The 19,272-nt window shown below is 32.2% G+C and overlaps 5 protein-coding genes across 6 annotated transcripts; 2 read left to right on the forward strand and 3 right to left on the reverse strand.

The window, feature by feature from the left end:
* Positions 1 to 91: 91 nt before the first annotated feature.
* LOC115722680 (uncharacterized) lies at positions 92 to 1,951 on the reverse strand. Its single transcript, XM_030651947.2, has 3 exons — positions 1,913 to 1,951; positions 1,226 to 1,321; positions 92 to 937 (listed from the first exon to the last, which is right to left on the reverse strand). Exons 1-3 carry the CDS (start codon positions 1,949 to 1,951, stop codon positions 92 to 94), a joined length of 981 nt encoding a protein of 326 aa, XP_030507807.2.
* Positions 1,952 to 2,884: 933 nt separating this feature from the next.
* LOC115721752 (large ribosomal subunit protein bL28c) lies at positions 2,885 to 4,865 on the forward strand. Its single transcript, XM_030650828.2, has 2 exons — positions 2,885 to 3,276; positions 4,389 to 4,865. Exons 1-2 carry the CDS (start codon positions 3,039 to 3,041, stop codon positions 4,619 to 4,621), a joined length of 471 nt encoding a protein of 156 aa, XP_030506688.2. The 5' UTR covers positions 2,885 to 3,038; the 3' UTR covers positions 4,622 to 4,865.
* Positions 4,866 to 4,955: 90 nt separating this feature from the next.
* On the reverse strand, positions 4,956 to 9,227 carry LOC115721751 (protein NPGR2). 2 transcript variants are annotated; one of them, XM_030650826.2, is made up of 7 exons: positions 8,878 to 9,224; positions 7,971 to 8,254; positions 7,237 to 7,489; positions 5,836 to 7,052; positions 5,531 to 5,684; positions 5,358 to 5,425; positions 4,956 to 5,327 (listed from the first exon to the last, which is right to left on the reverse strand). In XM_030650826.2, the coding sequence occupies exons 1-7, from the start codon at positions 8,918 to 8,920 to the stop codon at positions 5,109 to 5,111; spliced, it is 2,238 nt and encodes a 745-aa protein (XP_030506686.2). In that variant the 5' UTR covers positions 8,921 to 9,224; the 3' UTR covers positions 4,956 to 5,108. The 2 variants fall into 2 exon arrangements, with proteins under 2 accessions (XP_030506686.2, XP_030506685.2); XM_030650825.2 differs by having other exon boundaries at positions 4,956 to 5,425; positions 8,878 to 9,227.
* A 4,024-nt stretch (positions 9,228 to 13,251) lies between these two features.
* On the forward strand, positions 13,252 to 15,296 carry LOC133031023 (uncharacterized). Its single transcript, XM_061104236.1, has 2 exons — positions 13,252 to 13,423; positions 14,665 to 15,296. Exons 1-2 carry the CDS (start codon positions 13,252 to 13,254, stop codon positions 15,294 to 15,296), a joined length of 804 nt encoding a protein of 267 aa, XP_060960219.1.
* A 1,527-nt stretch (positions 15,297 to 16,823) lies between these two features.
* On the reverse strand, positions 16,824 to 19,058 carry LOC133030920 (glycine-rich cell wall structural protein). Its single transcript, XM_061103970.1, has one exon. It carries the CDS (start codon positions 18,606 to 18,608, stop codon positions 17,064 to 17,066), a length of 1,545 nt encoding a protein of 514 aa, XP_060959953.1. The 5' UTR covers positions 18,609 to 19,058; the 3' UTR covers positions 16,824 to 17,063.
* Between the last annotated feature and the right edge of the window lie 214 nt (positions 19,059 to 19,272).

The raw sequence follows: 19,272 nt of genomic DNA on the forward strand, positions 1-19,272 counted from the left end.
AAATTTACATATTAACTGAACATTTACATAACACACAACTCTTATTTACTCTTCATTAGGAAGATGAGGATCACTAATAAAAGAAGAATCATCACAATTGAAGGGAAGATGGCGCATCATAGGAAGACGTCGATGAAGATGATACCGGCGATGGAGCATTTAAGCACATATAGCTCATGTCTACTTGCAACTTCTCATATAGATAAGGTAATTGAATGTATCCCCTCTTGTATTCCTTCTCCAGTTTCATAACAATATTACTACTTAAAAACTTTCTCATATATTCCTTGCAGCAATCTTTGCCCGTGCAAAGAATTTGTTTATCGGTGCCGTAAATTACACTTGAATCGTCAAATTTTAGCATATAAGCTTGGTTGCACCCTCGAAATAATCTACTTCCATAGGAATCAATAATATAACAAACATTAAGTTCTAGTTTTAAAACAAAGAAGTGATCGTTCCAACCCACGACGAAAATTTTTGGCTCTGTTGTTAAATCCTTAGTTATGTTCTCCCACATATTGTCTAAAGAGAACATATCTTTCAACAAGGCGAATTTTTCAACCCCGAACATCCCCGTAACTGACCTATCTGTGCAAATAGAGACTGGTCTGATACCAGCATTTATCACAGTCTCTATATCGAAGTGATTGTTAGAAAATTTATTCTGGTAATAAGAGGATTTGTTGCTGAGTGCTCGCCACTCAGAAGAGCCTTGCAGGATTAGGGATTCAAATTGTACCCTTGTGGGGATTAATTTTGGGTTGCAGTGAAGCCAGTGAGCAATGAATATTGCTATTACGGAACAAGCGCCGTATCCAGAAGCTAATCGGCTCGTTTGATCGAAGGAAGCAAATAAAACTGGAACTTTTAACAATACTTCTTTATCTTGACTCAATAATTTTAGTGGAGATGACCACTCACTTAAATTTTGCTCCTGTAATCATTAACAAAAATTTATTAATGAATTATACATATACTCTAAAACTCATTCATAAATATACATAACATAGTTAAATATATATATATATATATGAATCTCATAGCTAGCTAGGTGTGTTATGAATTTAATACAATAACAACAATTTTATTTTAAAAAGAATTTTCTATGTAATTATTAATCTAATAATCCAAACGTTACTATAAGACATGATTTGCACAAATTATTAGTATTGTATTTATTTTAAATAATGTTCCAAGAGAAATCTTAGAGAATTTTTGTTACCTTAAAATTTTCTTGTCTTTCCCATATTATATGATCTTGTTGAGAGTAACTTTTCTCTTCTATTGTAGTTTGTTTTAGTTGGTTTGATGGAATTCCCTATATCAAAAGAAGAAGTAAAAAATATTAGTTTTTATAAATTACTCTCTTTCAATGAATTGATCGTATATTTTCCAATCAAAAAAAAAAAAATGAAGTGTCATTCATCAAAAAATAATAATAATAATAATAATAATAATAATAATAATAATAATAATAATAATAATAATAATAATAATAATAATAATAAATCTTAAAATAACAAGATTAATAAGTAATCAAAAATGGTAGTGTTATAATTTTACTTAATCAAGTTATTGAATTAATTAATTCAAATTTTAAGTTGTATCAATAAGAAATTTTCCAATCTAGTTTTCTTTTCTGTACAAGGCATAAGCAAAGTAGCATATATATGATCAATCCATTTTCGTTTGTAATTATAAAGTCATGAGCTTAATGTGTAGAGAAAACTAGAATTATTACTTTGGTTTAATTTGTTATTACTTTTGAGGTATATATGTTATACTTAATATAACTCACTCATTACTTGACTCTCTTAAAGTTAATTAATTCTCTTTCACTAATAAATGAAAAATTCATGAATGAATTAAAGAAGAAAGAAGAAGAAAAATAGAAGAACATTTTAGTTACCATCAAGATTTCCCTAAATGATGCCTTTTTTGTCTCCATACTTAATTACTACTTCAACTTCAACACACACTCAAATATTAATAACTTTTTTCTTTTCTCTAATTAACATTTAACACCTACGATTTATCTATATATACCATATCATTAATATAATTCCACTCAAATTAGATTTTATATTTAAATTTTAATTTATTTTTATTTAAAAAAAGATATATATTTTTATCAAATTTTCTCCTCACCCACATCATTTTCAAATGATTTTTTAAAATAATAATAATAATAATAATAATAATAATTTCAAACTATCATAAATTCTTACACTAACTTTGATTTTATTAGGTATTTATGAAATAAAAGTGATTTAAAATGGCCTTAGAATTGAGAGGAGCCCATATTGATATAGTTCTTCGTCTTCTTCCTTCTTATATGTTATTGCTTACTTTGGTTTAATTTGTTATTGCTTTTAGGGTATATATGTTAAACTTAATATATTTCACTCATCATCACTTCACTCTCTTAAAGTTAATTAATTCTCTTTCACTAATAATAGATAAAGAAATCGTGAATGAATGAATTAAAGAAGAAAAGAAGAAGAATAGAAGAAGAACATTTTACTCACCATTAAGATTTCTTTGAAGGATGCCTTTTTTGTTTCCATACTTAATTACTACTTCAACTTCAACACACACTCAAATAATAATAATTTTTTTCTTTTCTCTAATTAGCACTTAACACCTACGGTATATATATACACCATATCATTAATATAATTCTACTCAAACTAGGATTTATATTTATCTTTTAATTTATTTTTATTAAAAAAAAAAAAAGATATTTCACGGACATCATTAATGATTTTTTTATTTAATAAAATTAATTATTTTAAACTATCATAATTTAATTTTGTAAACTTTGAATTTATTGGGTATTTATGAAATAAAAGTGATTTAAAATGGGCCTTAGAATTGAGAGGAGCCCATATTGATACAGTTCTTCTTTTTCGTCTTCTTCCTTCTTAATTCTTATCCAAACGCCATACTTACTTACCTTACTTCAATTCAAACCAGAGACAGAGAGATAACCAACAACAACAACAACCACTCTCTTCTCATTACCAACCTCAACAATGGCTGCTTCCACCACTCTCGGACTCTTTTCTGCAAACACTTCCACTCGAATTTCCTTCCCAAAAGTGGACTCATCATCATCCATTAGAGTTTCTCTAAAGACCAATGCTTGCGCTGTTTCCGACCTTGGGTTCATCACTTCGCAGCTCAGTGGACTCAAAATCTCTAAAGTTGTCTCCATTCAACCTGCCCGACCCATCTTCACCAAATTCTCTCCTGCTCTTCAACCTGTTGCCCGTACGGTTTTCTCCTTTCTTTGTTTCACTTTCTTGTTCTTCAGCTCTTGTTTTTTCCGACATAAGAATTTCTGGGTTATGTTTAAATGCCTAAAATTTATTGCTATTTTCCTCTTATTCTTTTTTTTCCTCCCTAAATTTCCCGAGAACCAAACAGAAAGGTTTTGTTATAATGCTTTATAATTTTATTTATTTATTGTGCTAAATAATTACTTTGGTACCGATTAGCTTAATGTAGCTCTTTCATCAAAACAATATTTGAAAATTATAGGATAAGTTTCCATCAATCATGATCAATTTTATCCACAAAATATACTTTGTACATATATATATATATATATATATATATTTATATTGAATTGAAGGGTCTTATATCCAAGGATGTGTATATCAATCCTACTTTATCTTGTTGCATTTGGTATGGTTGGAGAAACTTTTTAGAGAATAAACTTGCTGTTTTTTTAAGTGTCGTGGAAAGGACTCTCTCATATAAGTTTTTCATGGTGTGACTTCTTGTAACTTAATAAAGTATGGTTCTTGAATTTAAAGTCCAGTGTGTTAAAATGGTTGAGAATTGTTATGTTCATTTGTGTTAGGCATTGGGATTGAAGTAAAGGTTGATTTTTTTTTTTCTTACAAATGTGTTGGTGGAAAGGTGCTTACAATGTCTTCCCTTGGTTGTTCTTCTTATGCATTAAGTGTTTTTATGTCAAAACTTGTAGTGTCAATAGAACTGAAATACAGTACTTGGGTTTCTCTGATGTAGTAATTGAACTGAAATTCACTTTCCCAGTTGTATTTTCTGCCTAACAGCTCAAGTGTTTCTGTTTCTGTTAGCTTGGATTGAGTCTCTAATGTCCTTTTTCCTTTTCATTTGCCTTTTTATTTTCAAGTTTGACATTCTATTATCTTTCCGAAAACTCATGTACAACATCATTCTATTACCATAAAGCACTCACCTTGCCCTTGTTTTGTTACTTCTGTTTTGTTTATTTTCATACTGAGTTTCTAAACTATCTTAAAGCCAATAATGTAATCCATTATTACTAGGAAATTTCCTTGCCTCCCCTTTCTTTTTCGGTTGCTTCTGTCACAGTTTGCTATATTTCTCAGGTAGAATTTGTCCCTTCACTGGAAAAAAGGCGAACAGAGCAAACAAAGTCTCTTTCTCAAACCACAAGACAAAGAAGTTGCAGTTTGTAAACTTACAGTACAAAAGGGTTTGGTGGGAGGCAGGAAAGCGTTTCGTGAAGCTTCGTTTGTCAACGAAAGCATTGAAGACCATTGAGAAGAATGGTCTTGATGCTGTTGCCAAGAAAGCCGGGATTGATCTTCGAAAACTATGATGCTGCTGCCTTGACGGTTTTTTTACCTTTTCGATTCTGTTGGCAAAGGCATGCCTGATCATTGTATTTTGTTCTAATCAATTACTTTTTGTTCTCTTCTTGTCTCAATCTTATGTAGAATCTTTTTTATCTGTAATATTTCCCTACTTTGTGTAAATTGATCGCATGCGGTTATATGATCAAGATTCATGGACATGGTCATTATCTGTTTTGAATACTCATGAAATCCCATTTTACTTCCTTTTTTCTTGTTTCTTTTTCCTCATTTATAATCAAATCAGTTATGGTGATAAAGGGCAGAGCATGAGTTGATTAGTAATAATAGTTGAGAAGATTTTGATACAAAAACCTTTACCTGCTTTGATATTCTTGCTTCTTGTATAATCGAAAACATAGCTATCAGAAGAGTTTACACTAAAGCATATTTTTATAAATTATAATTCATTATCGTACAGGTTTAAAAATTTGTAAGTAAAGTTGGTCTTGGTCATCTAAAGGGTTCGATCGGTGCAGTTTCTTCAAGAAGTGCTGCAGCCTCGAAGCATTCAGCGGCTTCTAGTGGCGATGCCCCGAGATCAGCTTTATAGAGTAGCCCAAGATTGTACCAGGCAGAAGGATTTGCTCTGTCAATTCGAAGGGCATCCATGAGAAAGCTTTTAACAACGGGCAATGGATGGCCACCGAGCAGTCTGAGGATACAGGCAGTGGAGATTAAACTCGGTACATGTGTGGGGTCAACATCCAATGCTTTCCTGAATGAATTCAGCGCGTCTCGATGGAGACCCTTAGCTTCATAGAGTAAGCCTGGCAAAAATCATAATAAAGAGATTTGGATCACAAGGTTGGATTTTTATTTTTGTCAATGTTGAGTTGAGGGTGTTGTAAAGACAACTAAATGTAAGAATTTACCTGTGCAGTGCCATCTAGATGCAGAATGGGGACTGATAACCTGAGATTTCGAAAGGCAGACCTCAGCATCTGTCCACTGCGACAAGCTCATATACAGTTTGGCCAAATCATGCCATGTTTCCATTTCCAAGCCTCTGTCATGTTTTCTTCTAGTCTGTAGAGAAACCAATATTTCTTAACATTTATGCCATGACATTCATGATTAGTTTAATTTCGATTCTTGACACTATTATGAGAAAGAACAGCAGCACAATGTCGAATTATGTTTTCAAAAAACAAAGTTTCATGACAAACGAGCACCGTACCTTCAGAATCCTCTTCTCAACACTAGCACTTTTACTCCGAACTTGAAGAAGTGCAAGAAGATGAGTATATGTCTCAATAGCATTCTTTAACTGGTCCTGCTCAATTTGGAGCTTGGCTTTAGTTCGTAACAGTTCGCCATGATCCCATTTCCCAGTTTGTTCTATAGCAGCATTGATAACAGTTTCAGCATCACTAAAACGTTTTTGGGCTGATAATATTCGAGCCAAAAGACTGTAGCCTTTAACATTAGACCCCGCCTCGAGTTTTAGTAGCTGCTTTGCATAATAAAGCGCGCTATCTAACTTTCTTTGCTCAGCATTTTCAAGACAAAGATGAAACACAACATAAGGATTATTTTCACTCATTGTTCTCTCAGCAGTTTCCAATGCCTGAAGTGCTTTCGATTGCAACACAGCCCTGTCAGTATCTGAAACAACTGAACGAGATTTAGCTGACACTAAAACACCAAGTAAGCAATTTGACATACTTACAACCTGACTGCATTTTCCTTCCAAAATCGAAAGTGCTTTGCAAGCATAATCGATTCCTTCCTCGATGAAAACTGAATTCTCGCCACATATCTTTGAAGCCATTAATAACTCCAGTAGGCAGTCTTTGTTTTCTCGATTATTCAATATGTTCTTTAAAAGATTGAAAGCAATCATGTCTTTCCCTTCCCCATAGTAACATAAAGCAAGAGTAGAACATCTTTCTTTGCTTTCCATTGTTGTTGGCAGCAGCTCTTCAACCTGATGAGCTAGTGCCTTTAGCTCACCTGAAACCGCTAAAGCATAAGTCAGATGATCGATGATTGAAGGGTCCCACATAATCTTTCCTAGGACTAATTTTCTTAGTAGAACCAGCAGCAGCAGAATGGCCTCTTCTAAATTGTTTCTCGGGACAAAGTAGCCTTCCATCTGCGACCGAAGATTTGGAGGGCTTGCATCACAACCACTATACAAAAGAAAAACCGCGAACTCCTTATGAAGTTTTGCAGTAGTTTCTATGTCAAGATTCCATTTATAGAGAAGGGCCCTTCGGTATGATAAAATAGCTTCATTTGGAGACCCGGCAAGTTTCCACAACTCTGGTAGTGATTCAACAGCACTACATAAAGTATCTTGTAATTTACAATCTGAAGTGAAGTTTTCAGGCAAACCATCTGGCAAAGCAGACTCTACAGTGTCCAAAATAACTTTGCAAGATTGAGCAGCTTCTGCAAGAAGTACAGGACGAAAGAATGGAGTTTTAGAGGATCATAACAGTTTACAACCGAAAATAAACAAGTAATAAATGCAATTGGTTCAGTCATAGCTAGACAGCAGCAACAACAACAATGTTAAACAGAATCCCGAAACTATGAAATAAGAATGTAAATTACAGTTAGTAGAACGAAATACCTTCGTATCGTCCAAGGCCTTGCAATGATTTTGCTTTGAGAAGAACAGCTTCAAGGAGCAGACTAACAGCATGCATGGACATATGTGGAACAGATTCACTCTGTGAACGGCGTCTATTTTGTTCGCACCTTCTAGAAATGGATACTTTCATCCTAGGAATCACTGCTGCAATGTCTATTCCTTCAAATACATGAAGTGCAGCTTCTATGTTACCCTTTTGATACTCTAGTCTTCCTAGTAGAGCTCTTGCTTCCTATAAACCAAAGCCATAAACCACAACAATTAATCATGAAATCGAAAAACTCATACTAAGATATGAATAGAGATAACTTTAATTTCTTATCATTTTTGTCAACCAAATTAAATAATGAGTCTTTATATGAACTACAACTGCAACAACCCCAGTGTTTTGTGAAAGTGGTATTCATTAGTAAAATAACCACATTTGGTGCAACTAAAAAGTATATTGTTCGACCATAAATTTACATAATGCGATCATAATGGTCGTACAGTGTAAATTCAACATGGTTATTTTGCAAATTTTACAATTTCAAAGTTGTTAGTTTGGCAAATTTCCGCAAGTTTCGAATTTAGATAATATGTCTCATCAATTCATGGTAGATTTGAGTCAAGAAAAGTCTTCTAACCACTCAAATATAAAGTAAAAAAGTTGAGAGTTGTGCAACTCAAACTAGTAAAAAATATCCAAGTAGAGAATAGAAAAAGAAACCAACCTCATAGTTTAGATAACCACTTTCACGAAGAGAGGACTCAGCTTCTTCAATATTGCTATTATCAAGCTTTGGATCAACTTCTCCTGGTCTAGAGGAATACCCACTTGCTGAATAGTCCCTAGTAGCCAGAGAATCTGATGAATGATCAATCTCATCCATTTTCACTTGCTCCCCTGAACGTATGCACTTCAACATCTTTCTTACTCTACTTGGAATACCAAAGAATTTTCTTTTGTTCATGAAACTCTTGGTTCTCATACCGGATTGTACCACTTCAAATTGTTCTGTAAAGTAACACAGAAATTCAAAACCAAAACAACCTAAATTGCAGACACACACAACATGAGCATTTATGTTATGTTAATTCTAGACCATTGAAGTTTAGGACCAGAACATTTAAGACACTTGAAACGTAAGAGAGAGAGAGAGAGAGAGAGAGAGAGAGAGAGAGAGAGAGAGAGAGAGAGAGAGAGAGAAATCTGCTATGCTATCCAGCTGTGTCCAAAGAATTAACCACTGAATTCAAAGTTCCAAAACAACTGTGTTTTTCTCTTTCAATCATTATGTCATACAACTTAAGTTCTATTTCACTTGTGGTGGAAACTGGAAATCCCACCAACTATTCTGATTGGTGAACTCCAAAACTCCCACCAATTCACCAATCACAATACTCCAAACGGTGAATTTTCACATGATATGATGAAAAGAGAGGTTCCAGGGCAAAAAACCAGTAAACCCCAGATGAAAATTCAGTTCAATTTCAAGTCAATACAATACAAACCAGATCATAGTGCAGGGGAATTTAAAAAAAAAAAAACAGTAACAATTTTGAAACTTTACGCTGAAAAACAAAAAACCCATCACAGAAAATAGGAGAAAGATGCTAAAGAAAGTTTAAAGAAAACACCTTTTGATTGAGAAAAAGCATTTTGATCGAGCCCACAAAGCATCAAGTCCACAGTTCATGGCCAATTCATCAAAAAAAATAAGACCTTTGCTTGCGTTAATAGTTTTACCTTGTTAGGCAAGAATCCAAGGCTCCATTACAATAAAAAAAAAGTTTTCTTCTCTTCACTGGCAACCTTTAGTACAAAACTTTTACTTTTCATGGTGATTGAATTCTTCTTCTTCAGGACTTTTATTTTTGGAGCCCAAGGGTGCTTTGTGCATTAAATTATGAAATCTAACACTCTGACACTCTTTTCAAAGGTGTGAACACGAAACAAAGAACTCGCTCATTTGATCACATATTTTAACTACACACAATAATCATAATAATAATAATAATAATAGATTTCAAAAAATAAATAAATAAATAATAAAGAATTGAGTATTATACATTATTTTATTTATTAAATTAAAATATATAAAATTTAATATTAAAATACATCAATAATAATATAATACTTTTTTGGCCATCTCCAATTCAAACTCTATTGTCTGCCTTAGCACACTGTATTTTTTTTACAATTTAAAAATAACTTACAATACTCATGTATTTATTGAAAAATCAAATATTTTATGTTGTGTATGGGGCTCATTCTCTCACAAGCAACATCAAAAAAATTAGTATTGGAGATGTCCTTACAGTACTTTATATTTTAAAATGTCTAACATTATACTAATATGTCCTTAAGTATAATTTTTTTTAAGAGTAATTTGCGGTATAAATGTCTAAGTTTAACTACAAGTTGTAAATAAATATTTAAGTTTAATTTTTTGCGATAATAATATCTAATTTATATTTTTGGAACTCTGTAGGTACTTAACCGTTAAATATTATGTCATTATCCACGTCTCATTTTCTTATTAGTATATTTAAATTAATTTTTTTAAAAAAAATAAAAATTTAATGACTTGGACCAATAAAAAATTACCACGTAATAATTTACTTAACAATTAACAGTCAGGTTCTTACAAAAGTTCTAAAATTATAACATAGGTATTATTACCGCCAAAAAATTAAACTTAGATATTTATTTACAGCTGAAAGTTAAACTTAAATATTTATGCCGCAAATTACTCTTTTTTAATAATCTTTTACAAAATTTAAAATATATAATTTATTAATTATTTTTGCGATATTATATATTGAGGTGCACTATTTCTATTAAAACTATATAACAATAAGTTTTTTTACAATATTTGGACAAAATGTTATCTCATAATTTTTTATATTATTTATTAAATTAAAATGTATAATTTTTATATATATATATTATATAGTGAGGTGCACTAATTCTATTAAAAAATTACAAAATATTAAAATAGATAACTCAATTGAGAAGGAATGTAGTGGGCCCACTTTGAAAAAATTACATTTTGTCACTTTAGTCAACTTTCTATGTATGTGGAGGGCATGAGATTGTTTGTTGGAGGGTAAGGAGTCTACTATGATGACTTTGATAAGAATAGAGTGCTTAAATGCATGTTTATGGGGTTGTGTGCAATCATGAATCCAATTGATGTGTTTTCCTTTTGGTCTCTTCTCTTTTCTCTTCTTTTAAAATGTGCTCAAGTGTTTATCTCCACTTATAGGACCCATTTCCTCACTCCCTTTTCTTTAAGAAAAAAAAATTACTTACAATTATTATAGTATGGTAAATAAGGACAATAGTGATCATCCATTTTAGGAAGGAAATAAAAAACAATAGTAACAATTTTACCAAAAAATTATGATAATATAAGGGTACAAATGGACAATGTTATTTATTTTTAAAGAGGGAAGATAGGGTACAATATTGAATACAAAAATTATGCTAAATTTAATTATTATATTTGTATTTGGTAAAATATTTGTAATTGTGCTCTTACCTCTAATACAATGCAAAATTACTAAAAGTATGAAACTATAATAAATGCTCCTTTGATATTTATAGAAGAAATATATATTTTAAGTAATTTTTTGCTTTAAAAAAATGCTAGAATTATAGTGAAATAATAAATAAGATATAAAAGAAATTAGTGACAAACATGTAAATAAAAAATATATATTATTTTTGTTACATTTATAAGTAACTAGAGGAAATAAATCATCCATGAGAACAAAATTTAAATATAATATATTTTATGTGGACGGCTAAATATAACATCATGAACTTGATTGCTCCTCTAAATAATACAAATAAATAATTTCTTTCTCTTATGTCCGAAGCAAAGAATTGAATAAATATATATATTTATTCCCCACAAATTAAAAATATTAAAAACAAACTTTTCAAAATATATATATTTAATTTTTATTGTAAGATGGTCATTAATGGATTCTTTCTCTCATATATTCATTTGAATTGGAAATCTAATTATTTTCACACTCTTATATTATGAAGAATTAATATATAGATCTAACATATATAAAAAGGAATATCGAATATATGTACCTCTTCTTGTTTTTTTTTTTTTTGAAACCAAAGCAGTATATATAAATATAATTAGACCTCGCAGTTATTACAAATGATAGTTCTAGGTATTAAGGATAGCTCCACGAATCCTGTAATGTTCTGGGTGAAGGCCCATTTAGCCACATTGTGGGCAGCAAAATTACACATTCTAGAAATGAACGAAAAATTACAAGATAAAAAACACATAAAGAGTTAATTACAGACATAAACATATGTACCTCCACGAATATATGTACCTCTAATCATTGAGTTTAATAACCTCGATTAAAAATTTTAGATCTACAAAAATAAAAGAACGAGAATTAGTATCGGTATCAAGCTTCCAAACTCTTACTAATTCTTTTAGATGCGACATATATATTATATCTATATAGATGAAATTTTACATAATTAATCATAAGTAACAAATTAAATAGAAAAATATTTTATCAATTAAATTCAATAAATATATTAATAATAAATTAATTTAGGGGTTTTTTTATTTTTACACTTTAAAATAATTATTTTTTGTATTTTTATGCAATCAAAATTCGTATAGCAACTCACATAAAAACTACCGAAGAAACTACCTTAGAAACACAAACTGTAAATTAAAAAAAAAAATTAAAAATAGTATATGAAGTAATTTGCCATTAATTTTTTATTATATTATGACATTTATTGGATTTATTTATTTATTTATTTTTTTGACAGACATTTACTGGATATTTAGTTAGGATACATAATAAGCTTTGATCATTACTACGAACAATTTGTCTATTCCAAAATTTTTTTTAAAAAAAAACAATGATTTAAAATGTTAAGACAAAAAGCTGTGTTATCCAATTAATTAATTAATCTTAGACAAACAGTGAACAACGTTGCTTTGACTAATTATGGCTAAAAAAAATAGGCTTTACAAAAAGAGAGAGCACTTAAGTACGATTAGATTGTCAAATGAGAAATGTTAAAAGGGTACTAATCGTGTCTAACACCTTCTTATGTGTCAATATCGATATTGGTCCAACTAAGTATCGGGTCCTATCTAATTTAATATAATAGCTTTTAGGGAGTATTGCTAGCCAATCGCAATGCGACATATTAAAAATATACTAGGCACCACTAGTATCTTATAGCAATGCTCTTGTCAAATTGCCAAGCACTAATTACTAATTAGTCACTTTTCTCTCTCTCAGTTTGACTGGTCAAAGTTACAAACTATCTTTTTTTGCGAAGCAAAGGTAATTATATAACAAATAACACATACATTAACATGTTGATGTTTTGTTACTCCATTTTGGAAAATTGTATTTTTGTTCTCTCTTTTTTCATTTGTTTTTTCATAAATGATGGAATGTTTCACTTTTTATGATGGAAAATTGTTTTATGTATTGTTATTGGGTATTAATGATGTCTAATACTTTTTAGAGGTAGAGCTCTAAATTGATTAGCGATATTCCCTATAATTTATTATATTATATTAAATGAGATCTCATATTTAATTACATTAATAATAATATGACATTTAAGAGAGTGTTAGGTACCATTAGTGTCTTTTAGTATTTCTATAAATATGTCTATAAAATGCTAAAATGTATTAATGTGTCTAACACTACCAAAGATATTAATTATATCGTTATAACTAGAATTAAATATCAAGTTTCACATAATTTAACTCAATAACAATTATAGAATATTGTTGTGTATTTGTTTTTGTGGCTATATCAGTTGCGGGATTGGTGTTGGAGGCAGTTCAATAGAATCGTGTGGGGAATTCGCAACCTAAAGTTGTTGGTCTCAAAGAAGTTTTGAGTTGGATTAAGCGTCATGCTTAGTCTAAGATAATCGTTGAGATGGATTATCTTACACTTGTTAATGATTAATTGAGTTATTTTAAACATATGGTCTCTCCTTATGGTTTTATGCTTTTTGATTGTAAGGCTTTGTTTGATGAACTTGAGTCTGTTTCTTTGTGTCTTGTTAAACGTTCAACAAATCATGTGGCTCTCGCATTAGCGCGAGCTTTTGGTTTGGAAGTTGAGTATGTATTCGGTTGGAATTCGCTTCCTTCTGGTTTGGCATCCATAGTTTTGGATGATTTGAATTAATAAAGTTGTTATTTTATTAAAAAAAAAATAGAATATTGCTAAACATTCATACAAAGTCACCTCAAAATGGTGTTAGACACTACTAAAACTTAATAACAATACTTTTTTTTACATAAAAAATATCAAATAGTATACTCAGTGATCAATTTTCAGACTATGATAAATCTGTTCTAACATTATCATTCTTTGTAAACATAAATTGTTATTATTAATCCATGACTATAATACAATAAAAAAAAATTACAAAAATACAATTGTATGAAATTTTAAATATTTTTACAGTTTTTAAGATTTTATTTACAGAAAATACGACATTTTGATTTTTTTTCATATTATTTTAATGTTGTACTCTTATTATTTTGTTGTTGGTTTTTATTATTTGTATACTATTTTTATGTTATTTTCTTATTACTTTCATGTAGTTTTCGTGTTGAATATATATATTTATATATTTAAACGTAAAAATATAAAAAATTTACAAAAAAAAAAATGTATAAATTTCCGATATAGATTGGGTCAGTCTTGGGTTAAAATGGGCTATGCTTATACCTAGGGCCCACTTAGTCTGTGGGCTCAAAAAATCATTTTTAAAAATACACATTTTTTTTATTAATTATCAAAAATATCATATTTATTTTAAATAAATAAGCTCAATAACATTTTTTTTCCTAAGGCCCCACACTCCTTACCAATAAAAATAATTAAAACAGAATTTTTATTTAATATATTTTTAAATGAAAAGTCTTTGAATTTTCAAAGTGTTTCGATTATCCAAAAATATTTTAACATACAACATCTCTACTTTATATGGTTGGATGTTGTGCTTTATCATATTACTTTCAAACACAATTATCTCAATTTTTGTTGTAATTCTATAACACAATAGTGGTTGAGAGCTTTGAGTTTGAACAAGTGTTGGTTCAAAAACTCTAGAGTAAAAAGAGTGTCTCATCTTTAGTTTTTCTACTTACATTGAAGGCTCATGTGTATAGATTCAGTCACTATATTCTTAAGCTATAACAGAATTGTTGATTACAGTGGGAAATTGAAGTTGGCTATTAATTTCTGTTGGGCCAATTTAAATTTAGAGTATTGCTCTTGGATACAAGTGGTGCTTAGAACTTTTTATAGGTAGTGTTTCACGATTAGTTATCGATATTCTCAAAGTTTGCCTCATTGTCATGTACTGCTGAACAATTTGGAAAGCCCAAAATAAGGTAGTATGGAATAACAAGCACCCCACTGTCACTAATGTTCTTGCATCTGCCCAAACAGCTTTTGATCATTGGATTAAAGCTCAGGATAAAACTTCATTGTCATCGTTATGTTTGAATAGCATCGATGATGACTCTGAGACTTGGGCTAAACTTGGTGAAAATACAATCAAGATTAATGTGGATGCAGCGCTTTTTTATAGTGAGAACAAGTATGGCTTTGGTCTTGTTGCCCATTATCATATTAGTAATCTAATCGCATCCTGCGCTGGTAGTTTTGGTGGCCTTTATGCACCTGAAGTCATTGAGATAATGGGAATTGAGGAGGCCATCAGCTGGGTCCAGGCTAATAATTGGCAATTTGTTGAGATTGAGACAGACAGCCTTGTTTCTGTACAAGCCATTCAAAGCACTCACTCCATGAGATCCACATTTGGCCTTCTTATCAAGGACTGCCAAATACTTTTATTTGCCCTTTCTAATGTCAAGTTATCTTGGATAAAACGATCAGCAAATCGAGTAGCACATCATGTTGCTAGACATTCTCGATTTTACCCTGGTTGTAGCGTTTCTAAGTTTTCCATTACTGTTGAATTCCAACATCTTTTGCACTCAAAATGCTAGTTTTAGATATATCATTTCGAAAAAAAAAAGTTAGCGTTATTCTCTAAAAATTATTTTTTTAAGGTATTTGAAACTTGATGCTTAATTACACTAATAATAATATGACACCAAAAATAATGCTAAACACTCTTTTAGCAATTCTCATAAATTTATTATTTCTTGTTGCATCTACATTTATAGTAGTCAATATTGCATTTTGTTTTGATCTTGCTTATCCTTAAGTTTGTGTTGTAGATTCACAACAATTTTGTATCGATTTTTCATTTTTTTTTTTTTTGAATTCGTCACATTAAAATGTCTCAAGAGTTACCATTACTAGACCTTTTGGATCCAAATTTACAGGCTATCTTTCCTTGGAATTTAGAACTAACACAAAGTATTACAAGGAGAGCCATGGCATTTAAGCAACATCACATTTTGTTGTTATTTATTCTCAGCCATGCCTACTATTGAAGAAACAGAACACCAGTAGTGTCCAGCACGCCGTACCTTTTATAGGTGATGCCTCACAATTGATTTGCGATATTTTTTAAAACTTATTTTCTTAAGTTATATGGAATTTTTAATATTTAATTACACTAATAGTGGTATGACACGGAGGAGGGTGTTAGGTACCAATAATACTTTTTCACAATTCTCTTAAAGAATTGGTTAATTTCTCCATCAAGTCGATTGAAGCTATACTTACAATTATTTTTTATTTCTTACTTAAAATAGTTGGTGTTTTGATTGTTATATAAATTGAAATTGTTTTTTTATAAAGATTTAGAAAGTCCAAGCATTCACATACAAAGAAAAGAATAAAAACACATAGAATTTGAATAGAATAAAATAAAATTTGAAATGTATTATAAAAATTGATGAAAAAATTATTATAATCATTTTTCAACTTGTATTATAGTGGAATGATACTTCCTTCTCTTTTAAAATTAAATGGCATTCTTTTGACAACTGAAAAGGGGATCACATGGTGTAGATTCATTTTTCATAAACCTTGAGAATTCTCATCCTATTAAGGATGACACCGTCACAGCAAGCTAGTCTCTGAAAGAGCCAAACATGGAATTCGAATCCTTAATCACATGTGCTGTGTAAAGGCATCCTTATATACTACACCGCACAATATATGGTATATTAAATGACATTCTAATTCCTTAAAATACAACCAAATAAAAAATAAAATAAAATAAAAATTGATTCACAATTTTCATTCTATTCTATTCTAACCAAATACAACCTAAAACTAGTACATTTCTATTACAACTAAATGATTGAGCACTCAAAATATTAATGTAAATTTACTAGTCTAGCTAACAAAAAACAAAGATGTAGTATTTAAACAAATAATGTGATTGTGTATAATATAATTAATTTTTTTTTTTGAGAGAGACACATGCCATTGCTCTCTATTCAAAAATTAATGCGATATAAATGTGTGTGTAAAATTTAATATATTAAAAAATTAAACAAATACTGTTCAAATTAGAAAATTATATTTTTGTGTGAAGAAATTTTGCAAAACTATGCTGCAAAAATAAATAAATCAATCATTCATTAAGAGATATCAACTTGTACATATCTTCATCACCTTTTCTCTGTATAAATACATTAATAAGAGAAATACAAGAATCTAAGTTGAACTTGATTATTACTAAATGCAAATCCATCATGAAATTAAAAATGACAATTGACATTGTACTAGAACTCTCAAATTTTGTTGTCCACATCTTTGGCATGCAATCACTAATAAATACATTAAATTTTAACTTAGTGGTGGCCAATATCGCCACCGCCGCCACCACCGAACCCACCACCAAATCCGCCACCTCCACCTCCACCTGCTCCACCACCAAATCCACTTCCTCCTCCAAAACCACCACCTTTACCGAATCCACCACCACCTCCAAAGCCTCCACCTTTACCGAATCCACCTCCTCCTCCAATACCCCCACCTTTACCAAATCCACCTCCTCCTCCAAAGCCGCCACCTTTACCAAATCCGCCCCCAATTCCACCACCACCACCTTTTCCAATACCTCCGCCAAAACCGCCACCTTTACCGATCCCACCACCAATTCCACCACCTTTACCGATTCCACCTCCAATTCCACCGCCCCCACCTTTACCAATACCACCTCCAATTCCGCCCCCTCCGCCCTTTCCAATACCACCACCAAAGCCACCACCTTTACCAATACCACCACCAACTCCACCACCTTTACCGATTCCACCTCCAATGCCACCACCTCCACCTTTACCAATTCCACCTCCAACTCCGCCACCTCCACCCTTTCCAATGCCTCCACCAAAGCCGCCGCCTTTGCCAACTCCACCACCTTTACCGATTCCACCTCCAACTCCTCCACCTTTTCCAATACCTCCACCAAAGCCACCACCTTTACCAATACCACCCCCGACTCCTCCACCTTTACCTATTCCACCGCCTTTCCCAATGCCTCCACCAAAGCCACCACCTTTACCATGTCCCCCTCCAACACTGCCTCCAATTCCGCCACCTTTACCAAATCCTCCTCCTTTTCCGTGTCCCCCTCCAATACCACCCCCAATCCCACTACCTTTCCCATGTCCTCCTCCTATGCCACCACCCTTTCCGATGCCTCCACCAACTCCACCACCCTTTCCAATGCCTCCACCAACACCACCACCACCACCTTTTCCAAAACCACCTCCAACTCCTACTCCACCCCCTTTTCCAATGCCGCCACCAACTCCACCACCTCCACCTTCACCGACACCACCGCCAGCACCTCCACCACCACCAATTCCCCCACCTTTACCAAAACCACCTCCAGCTCCAACTCCACCACCTTTTCCAATGCCACCACCAGCTCCACCAGCTCCACCAGCACCACCGCCAGCACCTCCACCACCACCAATTCCCCCACCTTTACCAAAACCACCTCCAACTCCAACTCCACCACCCTTACCAAAACCTCCACCAGCTCCTCCACCACCACCACCACCACCTCCACCTCCACCTCCACCAGCACCGCCACCAAATCCTCCCCCAGACCCACCTCCAAAGCCACTACCACCACCAGCACCACCTCCGAATCCTCCACCACTACCACCACCACCACCAGCTCCACCTCCACCTCCAAAACCACCACCAGAACCGCCACCAAATCCAGCACCAAACCCTCCTCCCTTCCCAAGACCTAAGAACTTCTTCTCTTCAACATCATCCTTCCTAAGAGAAACAACATTCCTCCCACTCACACTCACTAGAAAAACATTAAAACAAAGCAATGATAACAATGCAACATTTCTCCACCACTCCCCACGAGCCATAATTTTCTTGAACTATAGAGATAGTTGGTCAATCGATGAAGAGGACCATAAAAATTAACTTGTATATTTATACTACTAAAGAAAAAAGCAAATAAATAATAAAAAAAGTTTATTTATGAGTTTTGTCATTAAATAGTAGTTCAACTACTACCCGTTGGCCACATTGATTACATAAATGGACGCCCACAATAATCAGCTGATATTCATATCCATTTGCATGAAGCTATAGCTAGCTGTCTTACTTGTTCTTCTTCTTCTTACTATTTATTTTGTACTATAAAAATAAAAGCCTTAAATGAAAAGAAAAGCTAAATTACTTGAGAACAATGGTCATTGTTTTGGGAGGGACAGTTCGATCTCTTTACAACTATTGCCCAATCACGTGCATGGTTTCTTGTTCAAAGTTTTATAGGCTTCAACTATATTTCACGCATTTAATGCACGCGCCTTTATTATTAATACTATATAATCATATTACATACAGATATACAAAGAGCATTGTGGATGTTACTTTTTATAAGTTGCATTGTGTATGACACCGAGGAGAATGCTAGGCACCAGTAATGCCTTTTAACAATTTTTAAATATAAATTATAATCAGCATTCTTATTGGGTCTCAATGGTTCCTAGTATTTTCTTATAGGTGATGATCTACGATTGGTTA

This window comes from Cannabis sativa, chromosome 9 (genome assembly GCF_029168945.1).
Source record: "Cannabis sativa cultivar Pink pepper isolate KNU-18-1 chromosome 9, ASM2916894v1, whole genome shotgun sequence".
Taxonomy (NCBI): Eukaryota; Viridiplantae; Streptophyta; class Magnoliopsida; order Rosales; family Cannabaceae; genus Cannabis; species Cannabis sativa.